Source organism: Patagioenas fasciata, chromosome 8 (assembly GCF_037038585.1).
Source record: "Patagioenas fasciata isolate bPatFas1 chromosome 8, bPatFas1.hap1, whole genome shotgun sequence".
Lineage (NCBI taxonomy): Eukaryota > Metazoa > Chordata > Aves > Columbiformes > Columbidae > Patagioenas > Patagioenas fasciata.
In genome coordinates this window covers 35,444,397-35,465,971 of record NC_092527.1, presented here as the reverse complement: position 1 = coordinate 35,465,971, position 21,575 = coordinate 35,444,397, and the positions used below count along the sequence as shown (strand labels likewise).

The 21,575-nt window shown below is 40.0% G+C and overlaps 1 protein-coding gene across 1 annotated transcript in view; it reads left to right on the top strand.

Annotated features, from left to right (window-relative positions):
• The first annotated feature begins 997 nt into the window (after positions 1-997).
• GFRA1 (GDNF family receptor alpha 1) overlaps positions 998-21,575 on the top strand; it is a 145,029-nt gene continuing 124,451 nt past the window's right edge. The window contains exons 1-3 of the mRNA XM_065843837.2: positions 998-1,501; positions 2,579-2,881; positions 4,179-4,262. Of these exons, the coding sequence (XP_065699909.1) occupies positions 1,402-1,501; positions 2,579-2,881; positions 4,179-4,262 (487 nt within the window). The 5' untranslated portion in view covers positions 998-1,401. The remainder of the gene's footprint in view (positions 1,502-2,578; positions 2,882-4,178; positions 4,263-21,575) is intronic.

Sequence of the window (21,575 nt, the reverse complement as noted above, 5' to 3'; positions counted from 1 at the left end):
AATAGCTTGTTGACAAAATTGCCAAGTAAGTATATACTGTTTTATTTTTTTTTTTTCTTGACTTAATCAAATACATTCGGTTGCAGCTAAAATATAAAAACACCTGAATCAATTTCCCACATACGAAAACACGGAAATCTGGAAACTGATGCTATTTTAGGCTAATTGCATTTTGTTGGGTTTTGGGGAAGTGCTCCATAGTAGCAACTGTGGGAAAACCACTAAATAGTTCTCTGTTTGAACCATCTGTCACGAAGATGGGACATATGTTCGCTTTGTTTATTCAGGAGCCAAGTGGAAGCCGATACACTCGGCTCAGCCCCGGTCCAGGGCCGCTCCGCGCCGAGCTCCGCGGGGACGCGCGTCCCGCGGCCGCCGGGGCTCAACCCGCGCCGGGTGGCGCTTCTTCCGCGGGGCTCCGCGGCCGCGGGGCCTGTCCGAGCAGGGCTGCGGGGAACACAAGGGCGCTCGTCCCGCGTCGCCGCTCCCCGGGGTCGCAGCGGGACGCCCCGTTACCAGCATGGGGAGGCCGTAGCCGCCCAGCCCCCGTGGAAGGCGGGAGCGAGCGGGAAGCGGGGTCACCCCCGCCGGGCGCGGGCAGCGGCTCCCGCCGCGCTGCATCTCCCGCTGCTCGGTCAGTTGGTGGCGGCTTCCGCTCGGAAACGTCCCCGCCGGGCCGAGCGCTCCTGGGCGCTGTGCTCGGGGCGCTCCTGGAGCCGCGGCGGCTCCTCTCCGGTCGGCGCCCTCCCCGCCCCGTCCCAATTTTCCCCGCCAAAGTTTGGCAGCCGCTGCCGGCAGCGCGGCACCTGCCCCCACCGCGCCCCGACCCGGCGGCGGAGGCGAGCGCACCGCGCAAAACTGCGCGGCGCCCCATCTCTTCGCCCCGCCGCAAGCCAATAAATAAAGTTGCGGATTAAGGGGCGGAAGAGGCGAATTCCCCCGGGGCGGGGGAAGAGATCGGGCAGCCCTGGGGAGCCGCAGCCAAAGGCTGTAAGTGCCTCCGGGGCTGCCAGCGGCTCGCCCCGGCTACGCGGCCGGGGGCGGGCGGGCGCCTCGGATCTCGTTCCCCCCCCACCCTCGTGTGTGCTCTCGGTCCCTCCCTGGGAACAGGCGCTGCCCACCCAAGGAGGCGACCGGCGCTCCTGCCCCGCTGCCGCTTGCTCACTCGCACACACATATACCCGTGCGTGCGCCTCTCCCTCCCTCACTGAAATCAGTGCTTGTGTTTTCAGGTTGCTCAGACCTGAAATCTAAGGGAAAAGCTCAGCGTTTGCGTCGCTGCTCCTGCCGCTGGTGGTGGTAGCGGTGAAGAGGAGAGAGGGATTTTTTATTTTTTTTTCCTTTGAATTCAATGGATCTGAACTTGGAGTCTTTGGACCTCGGCGGTTTTGGAATATCTACATGCTGATTGTCTTTGTTGTGTTGTATCAGCTCGTTTGGGGAAACCATCCGGACACCAAGATGTTTCTCGCTATCTTGTACTTGGCTTTGCCCTTAGTGGGTAAGTTGCTGGCGTCTTATTTCTCTCTGTACATCGCTTCATAAAGCAAAGCATAGGGTTTATGGGATCGGATGCCTGACGGTTGTCAGTCTATTGTTTAGGGAGAACAGTGAAGTTTCCAGTAGTTTCAACAGCTCTGCTTCACATCAGTTAACCCCATCTACATTTAAAGCTCTGGGAGATAACAGACTTAGATACTTGTTTGCATAGCCTCTTGTTAAATTGAATTCTCACAAGTTACAGGCAAACTTTTGGTTTTAATAAAATAGGGCTGCTTGGGGAGGGTTGGAGGGGTGACAAGAGCCAGCTGAAGCATTGTATCTTCACCTGAGCCTGGCAGGCTGCCCGAATGCGAGTGGTTTGCAGCCTGAACTGGTTTCCCTTCCACAGGAGATGGTTGCGTTTCCATTTGTGCGTTTCTGAGGGAGCGTGACGGGGGCACGATGGGGAGGAAAGAGTTAATGTAATTTGCTTTGTTCTCCTGCAAAAGCATCATACGTGGAGAGAAATGGAAGGGGGAGTTATAAATTCTACCTTTATACGTATAGAATAAGCAAAAATGTGCACAGCCTTTAAAAAGTGACTGACGCAAAAAGAGGCTAATATCAATCAGTGAGGATACTTATCTATCTGAGCGAGTTGTTTGTGGATGTAATTGAAATTACAGCAAAGCTCTTGTGGAAAGTGAGGAAGAATATTTAACCCCTCAGTTAAACACTCAAATGGGAAGGTTATTTGTTTCACCAAAGCGGATCTAAGGAATAATGCACGCTCGTTTTGTCGGGCACGTTAACCCTTGTGGGTTTTCTTTCCTTTTTGTGTTTTCTCATAAATCAACCAGCAGCATTAAAAGATGCTGTTTTCTTGGGCTTCCACAAAAGTGGATCTAAGACAGTGAAAACCCCATGGGCCTTTTCCTAAGGTGTAGTCACATGAATCCAGGAGCTTTGCAAGGTGCTGCCCTGGGGCTGGCTGCATGAAGAGGTGCCTTGTGCTTCCCAGATGTCTGCTCCGGAGCCCTGGTTAAATCAGCCTCATTCCTCAACGAGAGTTTCTTGGTTTATGTCTCCTCTCTAGATGTACTTCTGTCCACAGAAGTGAGCGGGCTGCCTGGCGGGGACCGCCTGGACTGCGTGAAAGCCAGCGATCAGTGTCTGAAGGAGCAGAGCTGTAGTACTAAATACAGGACACTGAGGCAGTGTGTAGCCGGCAAAGAGAGCAACTTCAGCCGGGCGACAGGCCTGGAGGCAAAGGATGAGTGCAAAAGCGCCATGGAAGCTCTCAAGCAGAAGTCTCTGTACAACTGCCGCTGTAAGAGGGGCATGAAGAAGGAGAAAAACTGCCTGCGCATTTACTGGAGCATGTACCAGAGCTTACAGGGTACGTTGCAAGCCACAGAAACGTTACACTCCCCTAATGCAGTGTGTGATTTTGCAGCCCCTCACATCCGCAGCTAGTTACTGCCACTGAGGCTAAACCGAGGGTCTGACCCCATAATTCACATTCTGCTCTTCAGCTGCAAACTGAGGACCTTTCATCCGACTCAAGAACAGCTGCTGCTCCGTGTCCTGTTGTTGGGAAATCCACAATGAGGGTTTCCTCCAGGGGACCCAGCTGACCTTTCTAAACCCAAGTCAAAAGATAAGGGCACTAGCAAGTGCAAAAGCTACAAAAACAATCATTTGGAGACTTTTTCCTAAGAATATTTAAACTCCTTAATTAGGACTCACCTAACGAGATCACAGGACACTGGAACTAGTTTCTTAGCTCTTTGTTGAAAGTTAAATGTAATATGAAGAGGAGCTGTATTTTAAGGCAAAGTTTATTCTTTTGTGTATTTGCTAGAAATATTCCCTTGGCATGCTGAGGCAGAAAAGAAGTCTGTGCTTCCTAGAGCATGTAGAAGTCCCAGTTAGAACAGATATGACAGTGATTGACTTGGGACTTCTGTTCTTGATGTCACTGGCCAATTTCCCATAGTCTACTGAGAACAGTCAGTCAGGTCCTTACATGAGATATATCATTTTTAGCTCTGCTTTGCTCTGGCCCTGGAACTGAAGATGCAATTTTTCACTTCAGTGTGGTCCCCATTTTAACCATTTTCTGTAGCTACTTCTGCAAAAAGGGAAGCAATCCCTTTTTGTTCATTTATCCAAGCATCAACTAGAATGTTTTAATGAGTCTATGTATATTTTTGTTCTAGCTTTCGTGGTAAATTACCCTACCCTTGGATGTTTTCTGCATCATAAAAAGTTTCCCTTCTGTCAGCATTCTGTTAGGAGTGTTTTATTCCAAAGATGCTAGGTTTTGGCTATTACCTGGACTGCTCCTCTGAAAAAAAAGCTGTGCTGTTAGTGTGAATGAAGAGGAACACCCGTGCTACAGCTTCTTTCCTGCTGGTGTGAGGTGGGACAGTCCCTGTGATGTCACAGGCTGTCTCTGCAAATTATGACCTTATCCATGGAGGAAGGAGAGAAGAGAACTATTGACAGGGATAAACAACTTGCTGCTTTCAGGTGTTTTTATAGATAATGCTTTGAGAAGAAATAGTCACACAAATTAGAGGGGAGCACCTTCTGCAGTGGCAGAGTGGTTTCATCGCTGAGTGAAAGTAAACAACTGAATCTTATCTCTAATTCTTGTATTAAAAAAAAATTCAAATATTTTTTGTCTTTAGGAAATGACTTGCTTGAAGATTCCCCTTATGAACCAGTTAACAGCAGACTATCAGACATATTCAGGTTAGCACCAATTGTATCAGGTAAGCAAACTTAAAATTCTTTAACTGAAACACGATTATAATCTGCTGCTTTGTAGTTGAATTACGTGACTTTCAAGCAGTACTCTCAACTAAAAAGAAATGGTAATGACTTTCTGGATTTAGGAAGTTCATGATATAGTTGGACCAAAGAAAACACTAATTGGTTTTGAAATAATAACTAAACCTGAAAGAGTGCTTGGCAGGATGGCAATTTGTATTCTTTTAGAGTCATTCTTGACAATAAATGCTAAATTTTCCTGTAGGTGGCAATCTGATTCCCTGCGTTCCTAATTTACAAATCAGTTCCTTTTTGGGAATGTGGTCAGTGCAAGTTACCTCCCATTGACATTAAAGAAGATCAGAAGATAAATCTTTCAAATGTTTGCATAAGGGAATGCTTTATAGTTTCATACATTTTTGTTTAAAAAAGAGATTTCAGAATTAAGGCTTGTCTTCTTCTCTGGAACTGCTGCCTGTTTAAAGAGCCTGTTCACAACTTCCTTCTTTTTCTAATTTTGCTCTGAATATTTTTTGTTGCTGTGTGGCTGTCTTTCAGAACTTGTTTATAGTAATTTGAAGATGTTGCTCTGTAATTAAACTATGTTGTTTGTTTTCTATAAACCCAAATTACACTAATTTCAGATCGTATTTACTGAAGCAATGAATTTTGGGCACTGATAGGGGCTACATGTTGGAATTAGTTCTCTTCTTTTGGAGCTTCAGAAAGTCTTATAAGGATGCAGTTTGGACTCAGGACCTTTGTTTAGTTACATAAAAACTGAATGTGTATAGTTCAATGTGTAAGTCTGACAGTGTTGAAGCTATAGGTGACTGGCATACTATGGATAAGCATTAGTAGATTGCCCTTTAAAAGAAAGAAGAAAAGAGCAGAGAGAGTGGCTTGACCAATTTTCAGAAGTACTTAGACTTTTTAGGACCTTAAGTCTCATTAAAAGCCAGGGGGACTAAGGTTGTTAAGTATTTAATGGTACAGATTTTCAAAGGCATATGGATGCATAAAATGTAGATAACTGCCCATTGGGATTTTCAGAGAGGACTAAGTGATTTAAATAGGTGTTAGATGCCCAGGCAGTTTTAAAAATTCTAAGTGCTTAATGCGTCTTTAGATATCTTAATGCCTTTGAAAAATCAGCCGTTTAGTCACTTTTCAAAATGAGACTTCAGATCTTTTGAAAGCATTATCCTAGTTTGGTGAGCAAGTCTGTTGGAGATACAGTAGAGAACAAAGATTAATTTCTGAAGAATCTTGATTTATTTTATTTTGTATTACTAAAATACCCCAACTTAATACAAAGCAAAGACAAAATCAATGCAGAGGAATTTCGGGCTGTTTTCTTAAAGTGTATGTTCAGCCTGCTGAGGGCTAAATTCTAACCTACCTTAGCAGTTTTATTATCTTCATAGGGATACTCTATGTATGCTCTGCCTTTCTGTTATTTTTTTAGATTCCTTATTTTCTTGCAAAGTAATTATCTTTAAAATGCATTTTTTTTTTTCTGCTTGTTCTGTGCAACAATGAAATAAGATGTATTTGCCAACAAGAGATGTCCATCCTACCACAGTGATTTAAGGTGCTGCTAGACTGGTTAGGACTCATTCTGTGTTACCAGTGCGCCCCAAATTGCTCTTGACTTGGTCAGAAGTTTAAAGTTTACTGGGATTGGAAGCCTAGATTCACAGGGAGAGCCAAACAAAAGTTGTAATACAGTGGAAAGCCACCCATATTTGGAAGTGTTGTCATCTGAAAGAAAAAGATGAGCAAAAGCATTTTTCTTATTGTCATGGTTACTACTGCGTGTTACATTCTCTAAAGCTGTCTAGTCTTACAGGTTTTTTGCAGGGCTCTGCAAACACCCCAAACAGCAGAACTTGGTAAGATTTTTATACCTTGATTGAAACAAACAAACAAAAAAACACCCAAAAACCTGTACAGGCAGTGTTGGCAAAGGTTTCATAACTGGTGTTCTGCTAATGTGGTCATTGCTCTTTATAGATGTTGCTACAGTATTCACTCTCATTAAAGTTACTTGGGTGTAATTAAAAGCAGCGATTAACCTTTTCATCTCTTGATGTCATTTTGATATTGTGTGGCTTGTTATATATCAGATGTAATGCTTTTGCCATCTTTTAAGTTTGTTTTTGAAACAGTATAGGAAATCACAATAGTTGTCTTTTATGGTACATGGAAAAGGGAAAAATATTGGCTAAGACGACTGTTTTGTGTGTTACACAAGTCTTTTGTAGTGTATGTAAGTCTAAGAAATGGAGGACAGTTTTAAAAGCTGATCTAATTCTATACTGAAAGATACGCAAAGTTGCATCCAGTATGGAAACAGGATACCACTTTCTCATTAATTGTTCAAGCATCAATATGTTGATTTAAAACAAAAATCAGGAAGGTATTGGTACACCTGTTACTACATGTAGATGTTCGTAAAGTGAAGCTTTGTTTTTATATTTTCAAGTGGTCTGTGTTATTCTGGGACTAGCAGTATAGTTAGTCTAGAACTAGAGTGACAAGCTAAGTGTTCTATATAAAATTTAAAATGATCAACAACACAGAAAAGAAAAATCTAAACCCACAAAATTATTTATCATAATACTAGCTGTTAAGGTCAGGTTATTGTGTATTTAGGTGCTAAACTCCATTAATTTTGCATTTGAATCACTACTAAATTTGGAAGGACAGTATAATTTTTAAAAAGTGGCTAAAATAAGAATGTAAGTTCAGTGTTTGATTTACTTGTGATGATACATCCTGAGTATTTAAGGGTCTGATCTTCCTTTCTGTCTGCACTTTACTAATCCGTCTCTTTTTATAAAGTTAGTCCGCTGACACCTCACATGGTCAAATCCAGGACGGTAGTCTTTCTGATTGAGGACAAGGGCTGTCTTGTTTTTTAGTTTGGGCATGTCTACGTCTGAATTTTCTTTAGAACTGCAATGTCTGATGTGGTGCTTCTGCCTCAAGGGTGTGAATTTCTTGCTGGTAGGCAGCTCTTCAAATTCCTGAAGGCTCGTGTGTGTGTTTTAGAGAGTAACAGATTTGGGTTAGTTATTATGATGTAAAGATTTTGCTTAAACCTTAACAACTTCTGAGAGGTGAAAACATTTTAAGGCCATTGACTTGTGTCACAACTACAGTAAATGCAAAATCTGTTGATTGGATTTCAGAGGTGAGTTTCACACCAAATTAAGGATAGACGCTTGACTTAGTCACTTGTTAAAGCTACCTTTGGCTTCTTACTACCTGGGGAGCAGTTTGCCTCTTGAATTTTTATTGCATTTGACATTGACCCTTGCAACTGGAAGATATCTTATTATTTCAGTATCAACTGATACAGTATAGTGGCCATCTCTGTGGTATGTTGTAAGAAAATACCCTGCATAAAAACTGTAGCTTCACGTACCTGTAGAAATACAAAATAAACACTTCCGAAATCTCATTCGTTTCAACACAAAATTGAGAGCCACTGAAGCTGAATAAAATGCCTTAAGCCATATCTGTGAAGTGGCGTAAATAGAATACTCATTGTTTAAAAGAGTTGACTATTTAGATCAACGTGTTTAGCATGATAAAATGCGCTCCTCCTATGGATTCACTTTTTAAAGTTACTTAGTCACAGGCTTATTATCCCATTGTTCAGCTTTGTGTATATTTTCTTCTTTCTTTTACATCTGTTATGTTCAGAAATAATCTTAAAGCACAGGGCGCATAAATCACAATATTTCTTCCAACATACAGGTTTTGCTGGTGATCTGTGGAGAACTGGTCAGTTACTTGCTGCTAGTTATGGCTTGTTTCTAGTTGCTAAGGTGCAAGACAGGTAGAAAATGATTATTTTGCCAATATTTCTTTTTAGCATAGTAAACCGTTTTTGCAAAGTGTCTTTGGTATCATTAACAAATGAGAGGAAGAAACCGGCTCGTATGATTATATATCAAACAGAATGTTTTGTGATTCTGCTCTTATGAGAGGCGGTTTACTCGTAAAAAAAATCTGGGAATCTTATGTCGCAGGAGGTATCTGGAAGTTTATATGTAGAAAAGGATGTATTTAATATTTATTTCGATAAATTAGTGTATTAAAACCAAGAGTTCAGTAGACAGCACAACACGCCGGGCTTCTTATTGGGGTGTGTCATTCCACATTAGAACATGGGTAGTACAGCACATGAAGTTTAGCATATTTGAGTTGCATACTGAAGAAGCTTTAAGTACAAATAGCAACAATTATGGTCAGTAGGTGGCCGCCTACTGTGTTCAAAATGTTGAGACTACAGGAAGTTAGTGCTGGAGTTCTCAGAAGGGTGTGTGTGCTGGTGGAGTTTAAATTAGGCAGTCCTATGTTCTGTAGGATTTTATGAAGTTGGGTCTGGGTCTCCCTCTAGGAACTCTGCATTATTTAGGATAGAGTGGGTTAGTTGGTGGTTTTTCTTTCTTCCTCTGGGTTTTTCGAAGTCTTGGAGGCATCATGTGTCAATCATGTTCACAAATCAGAAAGTCGATGCTGGGAAAAAATGAAATCCGGTATGCGAAACTCTTCCTTCAAGATTTGACACACTTTTATAAGGGGGGGGACTTCCCTTTCCCCAACATAAAACCGGCTCCAAGTTTTGATGACAGCTGACTGGTCCCTGCCTGTTGTTTTATCCTTCCCAGGGATGGGGTAGAGACATCACACAGAATGGACTGTAAGTGTTTCCTTTGCCTAAGTTACTATCAGCAAAGGTGGGGGAGGAAGGTTGGGGTTTTTCAGCATGAATCCTCAGGGTCCAGAGAGACACAACTGCCTTATCTGTGTGCTGAGGATTCTTTGTACCTTCTCTTGCTGCAACTTCTATGAAGAGAGGCTGTAGAACTAGAAAATACCATGTCATAGTGGATTAATTTCGCCCAAACTTTCATCAGCCCAAAATTCTTTTACTCAATAATTGAATGTTTTCCCACTTATTCTTTGCAATTCTTGAACTGATGTAGGAGCTGTGTTCTGGTTAGGAGGTCCCTGACACTTGAATTATCATTTGCTTCTTTTTTTTGCTACCTGGTAAATTACTTTTCTGTTGTAGCATCCATGTATAGTGTGTTAAAATTTTTTTATCAAAAAGATAAGTTTGAGCCTCTGTCCTCGCCAGCACATTCACTGCTTTTTCCTTTGGGGGTTTAAGGCATGTGAATTAGTGGCTTCTCCCATGAATTAATACTATGTGACATACCCAATTCCTACTGCCTGAGGCCTCTAATCCTGGATCTGTTCCTAACTCTGTGTGTCTTTCAAATGGTACATACTATTCTAATTTAACACTATACCTTTTTCGGACATTCCTGTAAGAATATTTGAGATGCTACTATTTACAATGCTTTTATTAGCTCTTACCTCCCATGTTGTTGCAGTTTATTTGAAAAAAAATGAGATACTTCATGTGAGTTACATTGCACATTCACCCGATTTCATAAACAATAAACCAGATCTTATTAAGTTAATAGGAGTCTTGCAATCTGATTCTGTTCCCATTGAAGTAAGCATAACACATCAAAATCTTTTTATGTGATTATGATGTATTCTGTTTCCTGTTGTGATTTATTTGGCTTAGTTCTGGTTTTCTGATGTGAGGGAAAGCTGTTTGATAACAGAAAAGTAAAAACATTGTTAATTTAGCCTACACTAGATTGTCACATACATAACTGTATTTTCCTTTGTAAAGTAATACATTAGAATAATAGCCTTTGGATCAACATTTAATATTGGCTTTACAGTTACAAATCCAGACTAAATTTTTTTTTCCCCGGTAAGAATTTGTGGCCCTTTGCTTGTTGCAAGAAAAAAAACCCAAACAACACAGGCATCTATTTTAGCTGCATTTAACAAAATGAAAATAGTTTGACCAAAAAAAAATCTAATATGAGCATGTACAATGTTTGTGTTCTTTGACATTTCTGTCTGCAGATTTTCTTTGCAGAGACAACTAGGCTGGCTTCCAGTCAGATAACGAGTTATCAAGGGTGCATAGATACTAGTTGCTGATTTCCACTTCTGCATTTTCATAATCAGATTGGACTTGATACAAAAGAAAATCACTTTGGTGACTGTTGGCTTGCAGTAGCCCTTTGAATTTCCTATTTTCTCCATTTCTTGAAGCTAGATCTGATTATGAGAGGGGAATTAAGTACTTTGCTGAAGTAACTGATTGACTAGCTTATAAAGGCAGTGCCTACACACTTTACCTTCGTCAGGAACATGAACAGGCCTTGAAACGCCAAATAGGAATATGCAAGTATCCTCAGCCTAGTCCACATTTCCTTCCTTGGTGAGGCCATTTGAACTGTTTTTCTAATTTATTTGAAGATCTGTAAAACAGAACAAGAGGTCTTTCTTCCTCAAGTATTTAAAATGCGTAGCTTGGAGCAAATGTAGAGTTTCTGTTTGTCCTGGCAGTCTGAGCAGGCTTTGTCAACCTGTTTCAACATGAGAAACAAGAAGAAATCCATTCCATGGAAGGATGAAGCGTCTAATCATACAACACAGGGCATTTATGCATGAATATTCCACATCTCCTTGAATGCTGGGAGTAGTAAGAGAGAATATTTAGGAGTCTTGAAGGAAACTCAAAGGAGGACAATATTCTGAAGCCTCAGAGGAAAGTGTTGGAACGTGGCTAGTTGAATAAGCACACCCAGGCATTTTGCTTACAATATATAATGTATACAGGGAGCTATGTCTTTGTCTAGAGTAGCACCTTTGGAGAGTGGAATTGTTATCCCTCTAACCTGTGTCTTTGCAGGAGAGCCTCAGTTATGTTGTGATGGGCCAGATATCAAATGCATAAATGCGTGTGTGCTTGTGAGCAGCAAATTGTATAATATATTCTTGTTCCCCATTACAGGTCAGCTTTATGGTTTGCATAAGTGCCATGCTACATTCTCTGAAGTAGGACCAAAAGCACATAAGTACTGCTAGTGATACTGGTGGGATTACAAGGAGAGATCAGGTACTTACTGGTCACTGTGAAGAGAAGCAGAATCTGCTTACGTATGGGAAGAGGTACCACCATTTCGAGAACATGGTGAGCAGGAATGGGCATCTACAACTACCTGAAAGGAGGTTGTAGCATGGAGGGTGTTGGTCCCCTCCCAAGTAAGAAACGACAGGATAAGAGGAAATGGCCTCAAGTTGCATCTGGTAAGGTTTAGGTTGGATATTAGGAAAAATTTCTTCAAGGAAAGAGTTGTCGGGCATTGGAACAGGCTGCCCAGGGAAGTGGTGGAGTCACCATCCCTGAACGGGTTTAAAAGATGCATAGATGAGGTTCTTAGGGACGTGGTTTAGTAGCAGTGTTGGGTTAACGGTTGGACTTGATGATCGTGAGGGTCTCTTCAAACCAAAATGGTTCTATGGGCTGCCAGGGGGCCTTAGAAACACAGAGCTTGCCAGGAAGCTCCCAGTTTTGTCACCTATCTACAGACTTGGGTGTGTTGCAAGAGTAAGCATCTGGACACATGGTAAGAGTGAGAAAAAGCCCAGTTTGTGGTTCATATGGCAGAGTTTTGATGCTGAGCGCAGTGTTGGGAATACTGTGGTGATATAGGTGGTGTAAGGGCTGGTGTAGAAGAGAAACCTGTGCTGAGTAGGCATACTTTAATGGCAATCTTCCTCAGAGGGCTCCTGAAGTGCCTGGTCTGTAAGCTGTGTCCACTGGTGATGTGCAGGGAGTGATGCCCAAAAGAGCAACATCCTGCAGCTTTCTGTCTCTCCATGGCACAGCAAGGCACAGAGTTTATGGCAGGTGATTTGCACTCTGGCTCTTTATGTAAAAAAACCAACTAACCAACCAACCAAACACCAAACTTTATTTTTATAACCTTGTTTGTATTTGACTCTCAGCGATAACTTTGGCAGTGTTGGAAGAGCCAGTGGTATCTGTCAGGAGCTGACAGTATGTTAAAAACGTTAAGAGTAAAATGCGTGTGTGTGATGAAAAGAAATAAGAATTTCTGGATTGTAAGGCAGAACTTATTTGTGAGAAGTATCCGACATTTCTGATTCTAAGATGTACATTATATTATTTTAACCCTGGAAAGGAACGTGTTTAAGGCTTTGATTTTTATAAATGTGAATGTTTTTAAATGAAAACTAATTCTGTAATTTATTTTATATTAGCTTTTTGGTATTTTTATATTCTTGCATTTTCTGTGGGTGAAACTAATGCAGCAACAATGCTATCAGTATAGTTTGGACATTATCACAATTAGTTTTTAATAGTTCTTTACTTACTATGATGGTTTGACAATTTTTCTAAGTGTCAGGCTGTTGTCCTGTACAATCTGCACTTGCCTGAAATTCAACATGAGAGATGCATGACACAAAGTGTAATGGCACAGAGATAGCTCTTCCTGCATAGAAATTTGCAGAAATGATGGGTTGTAAAGAGAGCTGAAGATGTCAAACAATTTGAGTAGGAACCTATAAATAAAGATGAATTTCTGCATTCATTGGTTATATGATTTTATCACTGTCTGGTGTCCATAAAATGCATCTTCCCATTAAAGTTTTGTCATGCAGCTGATGAGGTTCAGAAATGTTAAAAGCTTCCACTCTCTTCAATTCTGCACCCTAAATTCAGTACTAAAGCTCAATTCAGCAAAGCCAGAAATCACGGTTTCGCTGTTTCTCCTCCGCAGCAGACAGCACCGTGATTCTCCCAGCCCCGCAGCCCCACTGCTGACCTTGGGTGCGTTTAACCCACACAGTCATTCTGATGCTGGCTGCTGGCGCTTCCTCGAGCTCATAACCACAACTCATTCCTGCCCTGATGTACCTTTTCCATCTACCGCCGTCCCTTCTTTGATTGTCGGCTTTGCTGTCTCTGAACTGTGACTCCTCCACCAAATCCCCTCTGGCTGTAGGACTTTGGTGGTTTCTTTCTCTGTCACTCAGCTTTCCACCTCAGCTACTCATTTATCTGAAATCTGACTAGAGTTTTTACCTTTCCTTTTTACAACAGCCTTGTCTTTGCTCTCTTGTCTTTGCTTTGCGGTCTGCCTCTCCCTTTCTTCATTGCTCCAACACCTCCCTGTCCTCCTTTGGTGAGGCAGCGCCTTCTCTGTTCCTTCAAAGCTTCGCTTAAACTCTGCTTTTTTTTCCAGCATTCTCCAAATTGTTCTCTCGCCCTCCCTGTAAAATGCTTGAGATGTGGTCTAATAAAAGGAATTGTTCCTGAGTAATGGAACTAATAAGGCCTGGTTTCCTACCAGAGTCCTCCATCTCCTGCATGCCCCCGCTCTCTGCACAGACAGAGCTCCCTCCCTCTTCTCTCCCTGTGCTGTCCCCTCTCTCTTGTCACTTCACCAGTCCTTAATTCTGCCCTTGGCCTCAGCAGGCAGGTCTACTTGGGTCTAAAACCTGCAGTTTTTAATAAAAATTGTACAAACTTAATATCCGTTCCTCTGTGGAGTTTATTCAAATATGTCCAACGGGTTAAAAAATCACTGGGAGCAGCAGGGGTATGGAGAAGATAGAGGAGCTAATATTCGATGTACCTACATTTCCTAAAAGCAAATGTGGTTGCTCTCATGTCATTAAGCATTAGACTGTGACATATCTTATTCTAGTCTCATGAAATGTCTGGTGAGTTGTGCAAGTGATATAAATAAACAAGCAGTGGACTTGAAACATACCGACAATTAAGTGCAGTTGATGGCTGACAGTTGTATTAGATAATTGAGGATCTCAGGATTCTCAGAATGGGAAATAATTCATGCATTTAGGTTAGTTGACATGAAGATTATTTATGCACATTTAGAAATGATACAAGAAAGGGAGGACCCATCCAAAAGCTGTTATATATGAACACATATATCGTATTTGACTATTTGGATGATACCGCATGGTATTTACAAGTGACGCTGCACTTTCTGGAGTCATTATCTTTTTCAGATGGAATATTTTTAGGATTAAGGATTAAGTTTGATTGATGTTTGTTGTGATAAGGCCATAAACAAAAATAAGGAAGGCGATATTAGCATTTGGTGGTAGTTTCAAAGAATTCACGTCCAAATATTCGGACTTCCTCAGGCTTGCTACTTGCAAATAGAGTGGAATGTATTCTGCACAGCAATGGCTTTGCATTAATGAACGCTTAAGCAGCAGATTAAAATGTCTGTTTAAAAAAAAATAGGTTAGGATTATATAATAACACAAGTCTGGGATACTAATAACAGTGAAGATAATTTTATTGAGCAGATTAACTGCAATTAGATCTCAACTACAGAATATTTAAATACAATACTAGATCAAAACCCAGTCCCTGCAGGTTTCCTTATGTTCCTTCACACCTCCAGGATCAGCCTCTGACAGCAAAGTAAATTATCCTTTTTATTGTTGTTCATTTTATATTGCCGTGGGAATGTATGTCATGTTATCCATTAGGTACCAGACATACAAGTCTTTTCTCCTCATACAGAGTCATGAAACAAGGCATGATTGAAGACAGCAAGGTGTCTGCATTATTTGAAATTATATTAGAAATTGATAAATTTACTTGTCAGATTTCTTTAAAGGATTGCATAGATAAGAACTCACTATAGTAGTCGCATATGAAAAGTCATGAAAATTATAGCTGTGTAATAAACACATATAGACTGAGAAATTGTGTCGGTTCTTTCTGTTGTAATCTATTTACTTTGTTTTAGGCTCCAAAATAGTGAAATGGAGACGCAAACTTGCAGTGGTTGATAACACTTAGGACCTGATGAAGTAACTGGCTTTGATCCTTTGAGAGGTCGAACTGTGTGTGTTTCTAAGCAAACATTCCCCGAGGCTGGTGATGCATGAGGTGTCTCTTCCCCTTGCCAAATGTCCCACCTTTGCAATAGAAAATTAAAGGAGACTTGCAAAGAAATGTGGTGTGTTAGTGTATTTCATCTTGTCTATAAAGTGGCGTGAGAACTGTTGAACACAGGATTTGGTGGTGGTGATTTTTTTATGTTATTTTTATTTTTGCATGGTTTAAAAATATCTAGACAGTTCTGGGTTGGGTGGAGAGCGAATGTATTAAGTCAAACTGTGTTAATGTTTAGGGAGAAAGGCATACAATGTTTTTTAATTTTGTAAATAGAGAATAATTTGAATCTGACTTGGAGGTTCATTTAGCTTTCTAATACATTTCTGCTGTATAGCTAAAAATATCCTATCTGCATGCCCTTGACCTTTCTAGAAGAGCTGTGGGAAGATTAAAAAACATAAATGAGAATAAATTTAGAATTAGCCTGTTTGAAGAAAAATGGTGGCAAATGCTTTAGCTATCCGCAAAATGGTATTAAGTTGTTAGTTCTGCATGTCCAGCCTGGCAGAGCTGAGCAAAGCAACCTGCTACTCCAGCAGGCTCTGGTAGTCCTAGAAATGGAAAGGTCATTCATTTTTCGTTCCCACTCAGTCCTTCTCCTTGCAGAAGCTGCCAACAAAGGTACAAGTTATAATGATGATTTCTGTAGCTCAGATATCTCTGAACATACCCCTTTCCCCCTGGCTTGTGCTTGTGGTTCACTGTGCAGCTGTGTAAATACCTTTGGTCATTACCCTTTTGGACTGTATTTAACCTAGTGACTAAAAGGTGAGGTGATCAATATATTAAAGACCTCGTTAATGGTGTAACCACAGCCATAAACAGTGAATAATTGTGATGGCTGGGCTTTATTTATTAATTTTAAAAAGTGTCGGCATCTGGGCATCTTTTATGTTATAGGGATGCTTTGGAAAATAGATGATGTTTAGTGATACCCACTGCAAGCAGCCACTCTGCAGTGTTCTTAATTACCTACTTTAAATTATTCACTTAACAAGACAGAGAATGGTTGCCCTTGTGAAGCTGCCATCTTTAGGGTTTAGGTGCTGCATTACTGTGCAATAATTATACAGTCTTTCATTTATGCTAATTGCAAGTAAGCTTATAAATTCCTCAGATTATTAAAAAGAGAGTTATTTCCTTCCTGCGTTTACTCAAGGTTTTAAGTATTTCAAACTACTTTGAAGAGAAAGTGGTAGCATAGAAATCATTCACCTATCAATACTTTGCCAAGCTAAGAAAACAAGAATTGTTATTCTTTGCCTCTCAAAATTGTATTTGTAGCATTGCAGCTGCATATACTGTTTTTTTAATCATTATTTTAAATTAATTTGGTGATTTAAACATGTATTTAATCGTACAGAGACAGACATAATGAAACTGAAACCCTACCTAAAAGGTAATCAATAAGTGACTATACATAGGATAGTAACAGGAGGCAAAAGAAATTGATTTTGTAAATGGCAGTGTTTTCTCTAAAGCTGTTCTCAGTGGGATGTTTAGGAAAAGAATCACAGATTTATGTAATGCAGGCCATTTGCAATATCTGGTCTAGACTGTGAAGAGAAATGTAATTTACAAGTTAGAGAATGAAGTATTTTGTCACGAAAAGAATAGAGTAGAGCCAGTAGTTAGCCACCCTTGAGCAGTAATATGTGCTAATTGAAGGACTCAGGATTGCTTTGTAAGAGTCAATATTCAAGCTTGTAGAATACTTAAAGTGAGTAGTTTCTGTCTTTAACTGGAATGAGAAGCAGAATAAATGATTCTGGACCTGGACTGTGGTGAGAAGAGTCGCTTTCCAGTGCGACTATTGGAGCTGTGCAACGTGCTGGGAACAGATAGCGGCTCCTCTATCGACGGAGCAGGTTGTGCTCCCCGGGCAAAGAGAGCGCTGCTGATAGATTGGGGTGACAATTCTTCATGTTCTGAGCGTGAATGCTGCGTGCTGAACAAGATCAGAGTCTCAAGGAGCATGTCGTAAAGAATTAAGGTTTATTACTTATCCTTCCTGGTGGTTTTCAGAATTTTAAAAGGATTTATAACATTTGAAATATGTTTAAGCTCAGAAAACCTTGATATTTCAGAGTAGTACTTTACAAATCATCTTTTGCCCAGATTGTAGCTGAGTGCAGTGGTCTAAATCTGGGTAATGACTTTTTGGTGTGTGACATGATACAATAACAGAAAAGCATTTTAATAACATTCTAGAAATTACTGTGCATATTAGTAATGATTTACTAGATTCTATAACAGGAAAGCTAGAAAGGATTTTTAAAGGTGTTAACTTTTCAGATGTATATTATTAGTGTGCACTCGATGTATTATTTTGAACTAGTTATTTTTAAAGAGTTGCAGAAGTATTAAAATACTTCTCTAAATCACTCTACAGCTGTTTAGAGACAAGGTTTTGGATAGCTGCCCAAAATACTGTATAGTAGGTTTTTGGGAAGAGAAAAGGGTTTCTTTGAGGTATTTTTACCACTGGGGGACTCCTGCTGTTCACATTTCTTCTGTACAGTTTGCAGTACCTCAGATTTGTTTTAAATGATTGAGTTCACCTAAAAGGTGTGTGTGTGGGTACTGGTGTTGGAGGAGGTACAGCCAGCGTATTTGTCATAGATGGTCATGTTAATTTTATTTGGCAAATGAAGTGTTTATTTGTTTCACGTTACAACACGTGTTAACCCAGGCTGTTTCTCTTTGCGTCTAGTGCTGCATGGTTTGTAGAAGATGTGGCTGAGTTCATTCTTTTGACTCTTTTATCCTTACTTGTTTTAAGACTTGAGTGAATAGATGCTGGCAGGACTCTAGCTTTTTTTCGTATGAAATGTAAAAGCTGAGCTAATGTATATTTGGCAGACACAAGCACTTGGAGGTAAGGAAACTTGTGACTTCAGCTTTTTCTCTTTTGTACAATTAGTTTCTGACACAGGCTTGAAATTACATTCAAACACTCCTTTTCCAGGATGTGATATGAATCAATGTTGTACCAGTGCCTAAGATCACCTTTGCTGATGTACTTAAAATCTGACTAATACATATATTAAAGGGAGAGCTAAAGTACAGAGACATCTCTAATTCTGGGCTTGTCTCACTGGAAAGTTTCTTTTCATAAATCATTCAACAGGAGGTTTACTGAAAGGAAGGTTGAGAGGCTCATTTGTGTAAACTTCTAGACCTTTTCCCAAAAATAGCTCTTTTCCATTGGAAAAAAAATGCAGTTATCCCAATTTCCTGACTGTTGGTCATTCTGTGAGACTGCATTTTTCTTCCTGTTAGGAATTTTCAGAACTTTTACAGGTGGCATCAAAAGGGCCACCAGTTTGTGCCACAGTGCTTTTTAGAAAGGACTGTACAGAAGAGAGATGCGCCTGTGCGTATCTGTTCATATAACTGAACAACAGCGTGCGATTTGTAAAGAGCAGAACCTTCCAGCGTGTAACACAATGTAGTATCCTTAAACCATAGGTTATTAGGTCAGCATGGTGTGAAAAACATCTAGAACAGGATAAGGTCAAATATTCTCAAAGCAGTACTTGTTGCCGTTGGGCTGCAAGCTACATCACAGTTTATTTCCTTGTTCTAATTCTTCTGTCTGTACCTGCTGCATCACAGTGAAATGAGTTCAAAGGCATTGGTTGGTAGAAAAGAAGCATCTGGCTTTCAGAACCCATTTGTTTTATTAAAGTTAATAAAGTGAACTGTACTTCCAATAGACAGGCCACTGTTTTATTTAATGAAACAACCACAGAAGAACCAAGTTGCGTTTGTTTCATAAAGAAAATCTGTCTTTTGTTGTTTAGAGAATGCAGCCTGTGATGACTGTCATACAGCGCTAATTTTTATGCTGTACTTAGAATCTAAATACCTGAATTCTGGCAGTTTCTCTTCTTCATTGCTGACAAGTAAATGTTGAATAATAAATTGAAATATAATTTTTAACAAGTAACATCTGAAATGAGGCAGAGTAGAAGAAGGGAAGATGGCAATGTTTTGTGTGTGGATAAAACTAAAGTGTTTGTCGAACTCTAAATTGGAGAACTTCAGGGAGTGTAAAAGGCATATTTAAACAGAAAATCCTCTGATCATTTTCATGTGTATTCAAAAGCTAATACCAAAACTTGAGATTTGGCAACATTTTCCTGGAGGAGAATGTGTATTGCCTCTATTTGGTGTTGGAGAGGAAGAAATGACCAGTTTGCTTTCTAACATGGTAGAATTCCATAAACTCTGATACTATTTTGTAGTCCAATATGATCAATACTAACATGTAATGAAGTATAAACGTTATTCTAATTGTTGCTATTTTCAGTCGTTGTCAGTTGATCACTAATGGGAAACTTAAAGATACGTTATGGAGAAATTTGGTTATATGCAGACCAGTCAAACTGCAGCATCCATTTTGCAAGCAAAATGATAATACTTAAGGACACTTGGCAGAGGACGAGAAGTGATATTTGCATGTTTAAACCTCTTTATTTCATCAGGCCACATTGTTCTTTGAAGAATATGTATTGCAGTAATTATACTAGTATGCCACTTCTTTTAATTACAGATCTTTCTTTTTTTAATGTGGGAGTTATAATAGATCAGCTCCTGTGAAATTTGCTTCTCATTGTTTCTCCATTCATGTATGGTGGAAACAGTGGGGCAAAGTATATTTTGTATTATTTTGTCTATTCATACGGAAAGAATTTATTTTAATCTGGAGAATCGATATTCATAGCATTGCATTTTGACAAATATTAATTGTAGACTATGTTTTATAGCTAACTGCAGAAGAGTGTTTTTGCTTGCTTTTATTCCCAGGGTGCCCATTTACATCCTACTATCAGGGTTTCATTATGAATACTGAAGGCCCTCAGCTACCATTGAATCTCCAGTTGTTTTCCATCAGAGCTGAATGAAAATCAGCTTCACTAGATCAGGTTTTTAGTCCCTCCATGGGCAAAATGTTTGTTAAGAGCAAACGAAGCCTTCCCAAGCTGCAGAATATCACCACTGTCAACAGTGACGTTTCTCTGTATATTCTGGATTGCAAATACACCTTGTTTGTGTGACCTCAAGGTATTTTGATTAATTGCATCTTTTGGAACTCCGTATGTGTGTTTTCTCTGCTTTATTCACGCGTTAAAAGAACACAGCTATTATGTTCCCTCTAAGTTATGTGAGGAAAGAGGATTGTGTTTACCCTCTATGGTATGTTTCTAAGCTCCATAACATTTAAAAACATATTTTTTCATGCCTTTGATCGAGTTCTAAATGTTATTTTTCATTAGTCATAAACATGTGGGTTAAAAACTCTCAGAGGCTTTATGTAGGCTTTTATGCAGTAGACTGATGCCTCTGACAGATAATCCTAGAAAGATCTCTTCCACAAAACTGGACTTGTTCCTGATAATTATTCTCATATTACGACTACAGTGTCTTTGCTTTGAGCAATCTGAGAAGGAGACTACATCACGCAGAGTCAGGGAAATTCCTTCCAAGTAGAGAAGATTTTCCATGTGGGCAGCTCTTGAAATTAAAGATCTGTAGTTATTCACAATGCATAGGACTGCTGGAAGTCCTTAAAGATCCTTTTAGTGACAAAGTAGGTTTTTGTGGAGCACTTTAATGTCACTTTAATGTGAGGATTTTCTTGCGTCTTCTATGGACTTTAAGCACTGTGGTCATCATCTGACTCTTAAAATTGGTATTCACTTTAGGAAAGCCAACAAGCTTTAAACAGTTTTTGTATAAAAGCTGTAAGCCTTGCTCATCAGGAACAAATAGTACTGAGACCTTGTATGAAATTAATTCACAAAGATGATACCTGCATTTCGCAGAACAGAATTGGTGGCCTTATGTTTTTCCCCTAAACTTCATGCTATAGATGGAGAGAATTATTTATGTAGAAAACTCAGTTTATAGCTCAGCAATCAGATAGCAGCTGTATTTTCCTCCATTGCCAGATCCTCAGCAACATCTTGTCCTGTTTGTAATGCCATCTAGTTTATGAAAGTTAGAAGGCTTCCAAACAGAACAAGCTGCTCGTATTTGTAACTTATACAGCTGCTAGATCCAGAGATGATGCACTGGGAGAACAGAATTCTCATCTTTGTTTAATTGATAATGTTGGTGCTTTTCACGCTACCACTCTGAAAAGACTGCAGCTTAGCAGTCACTCTTGCCTGGCTTTATGCTGGCGTGCACCCAAAGAAAAATAAGATAACTCTCCTACGGCCGCTTCAGTTCTTCAAGATGCTGTAGTCAGTTGAAGTACATTGCTAAGAAAAGATTTGAATTACAAGGAAATGGAGAGTAACTGCTACTCCACCTTCTAGCACTCTGGGTAGAAGCATTGAAAGTTAGAGCTCATATATGGAGCAATAGACAGTGCAGGGCATAGACCAATTAGCCCTATTGACCACAATATTGAAAAAATTACAGATATGTATGTATGAGG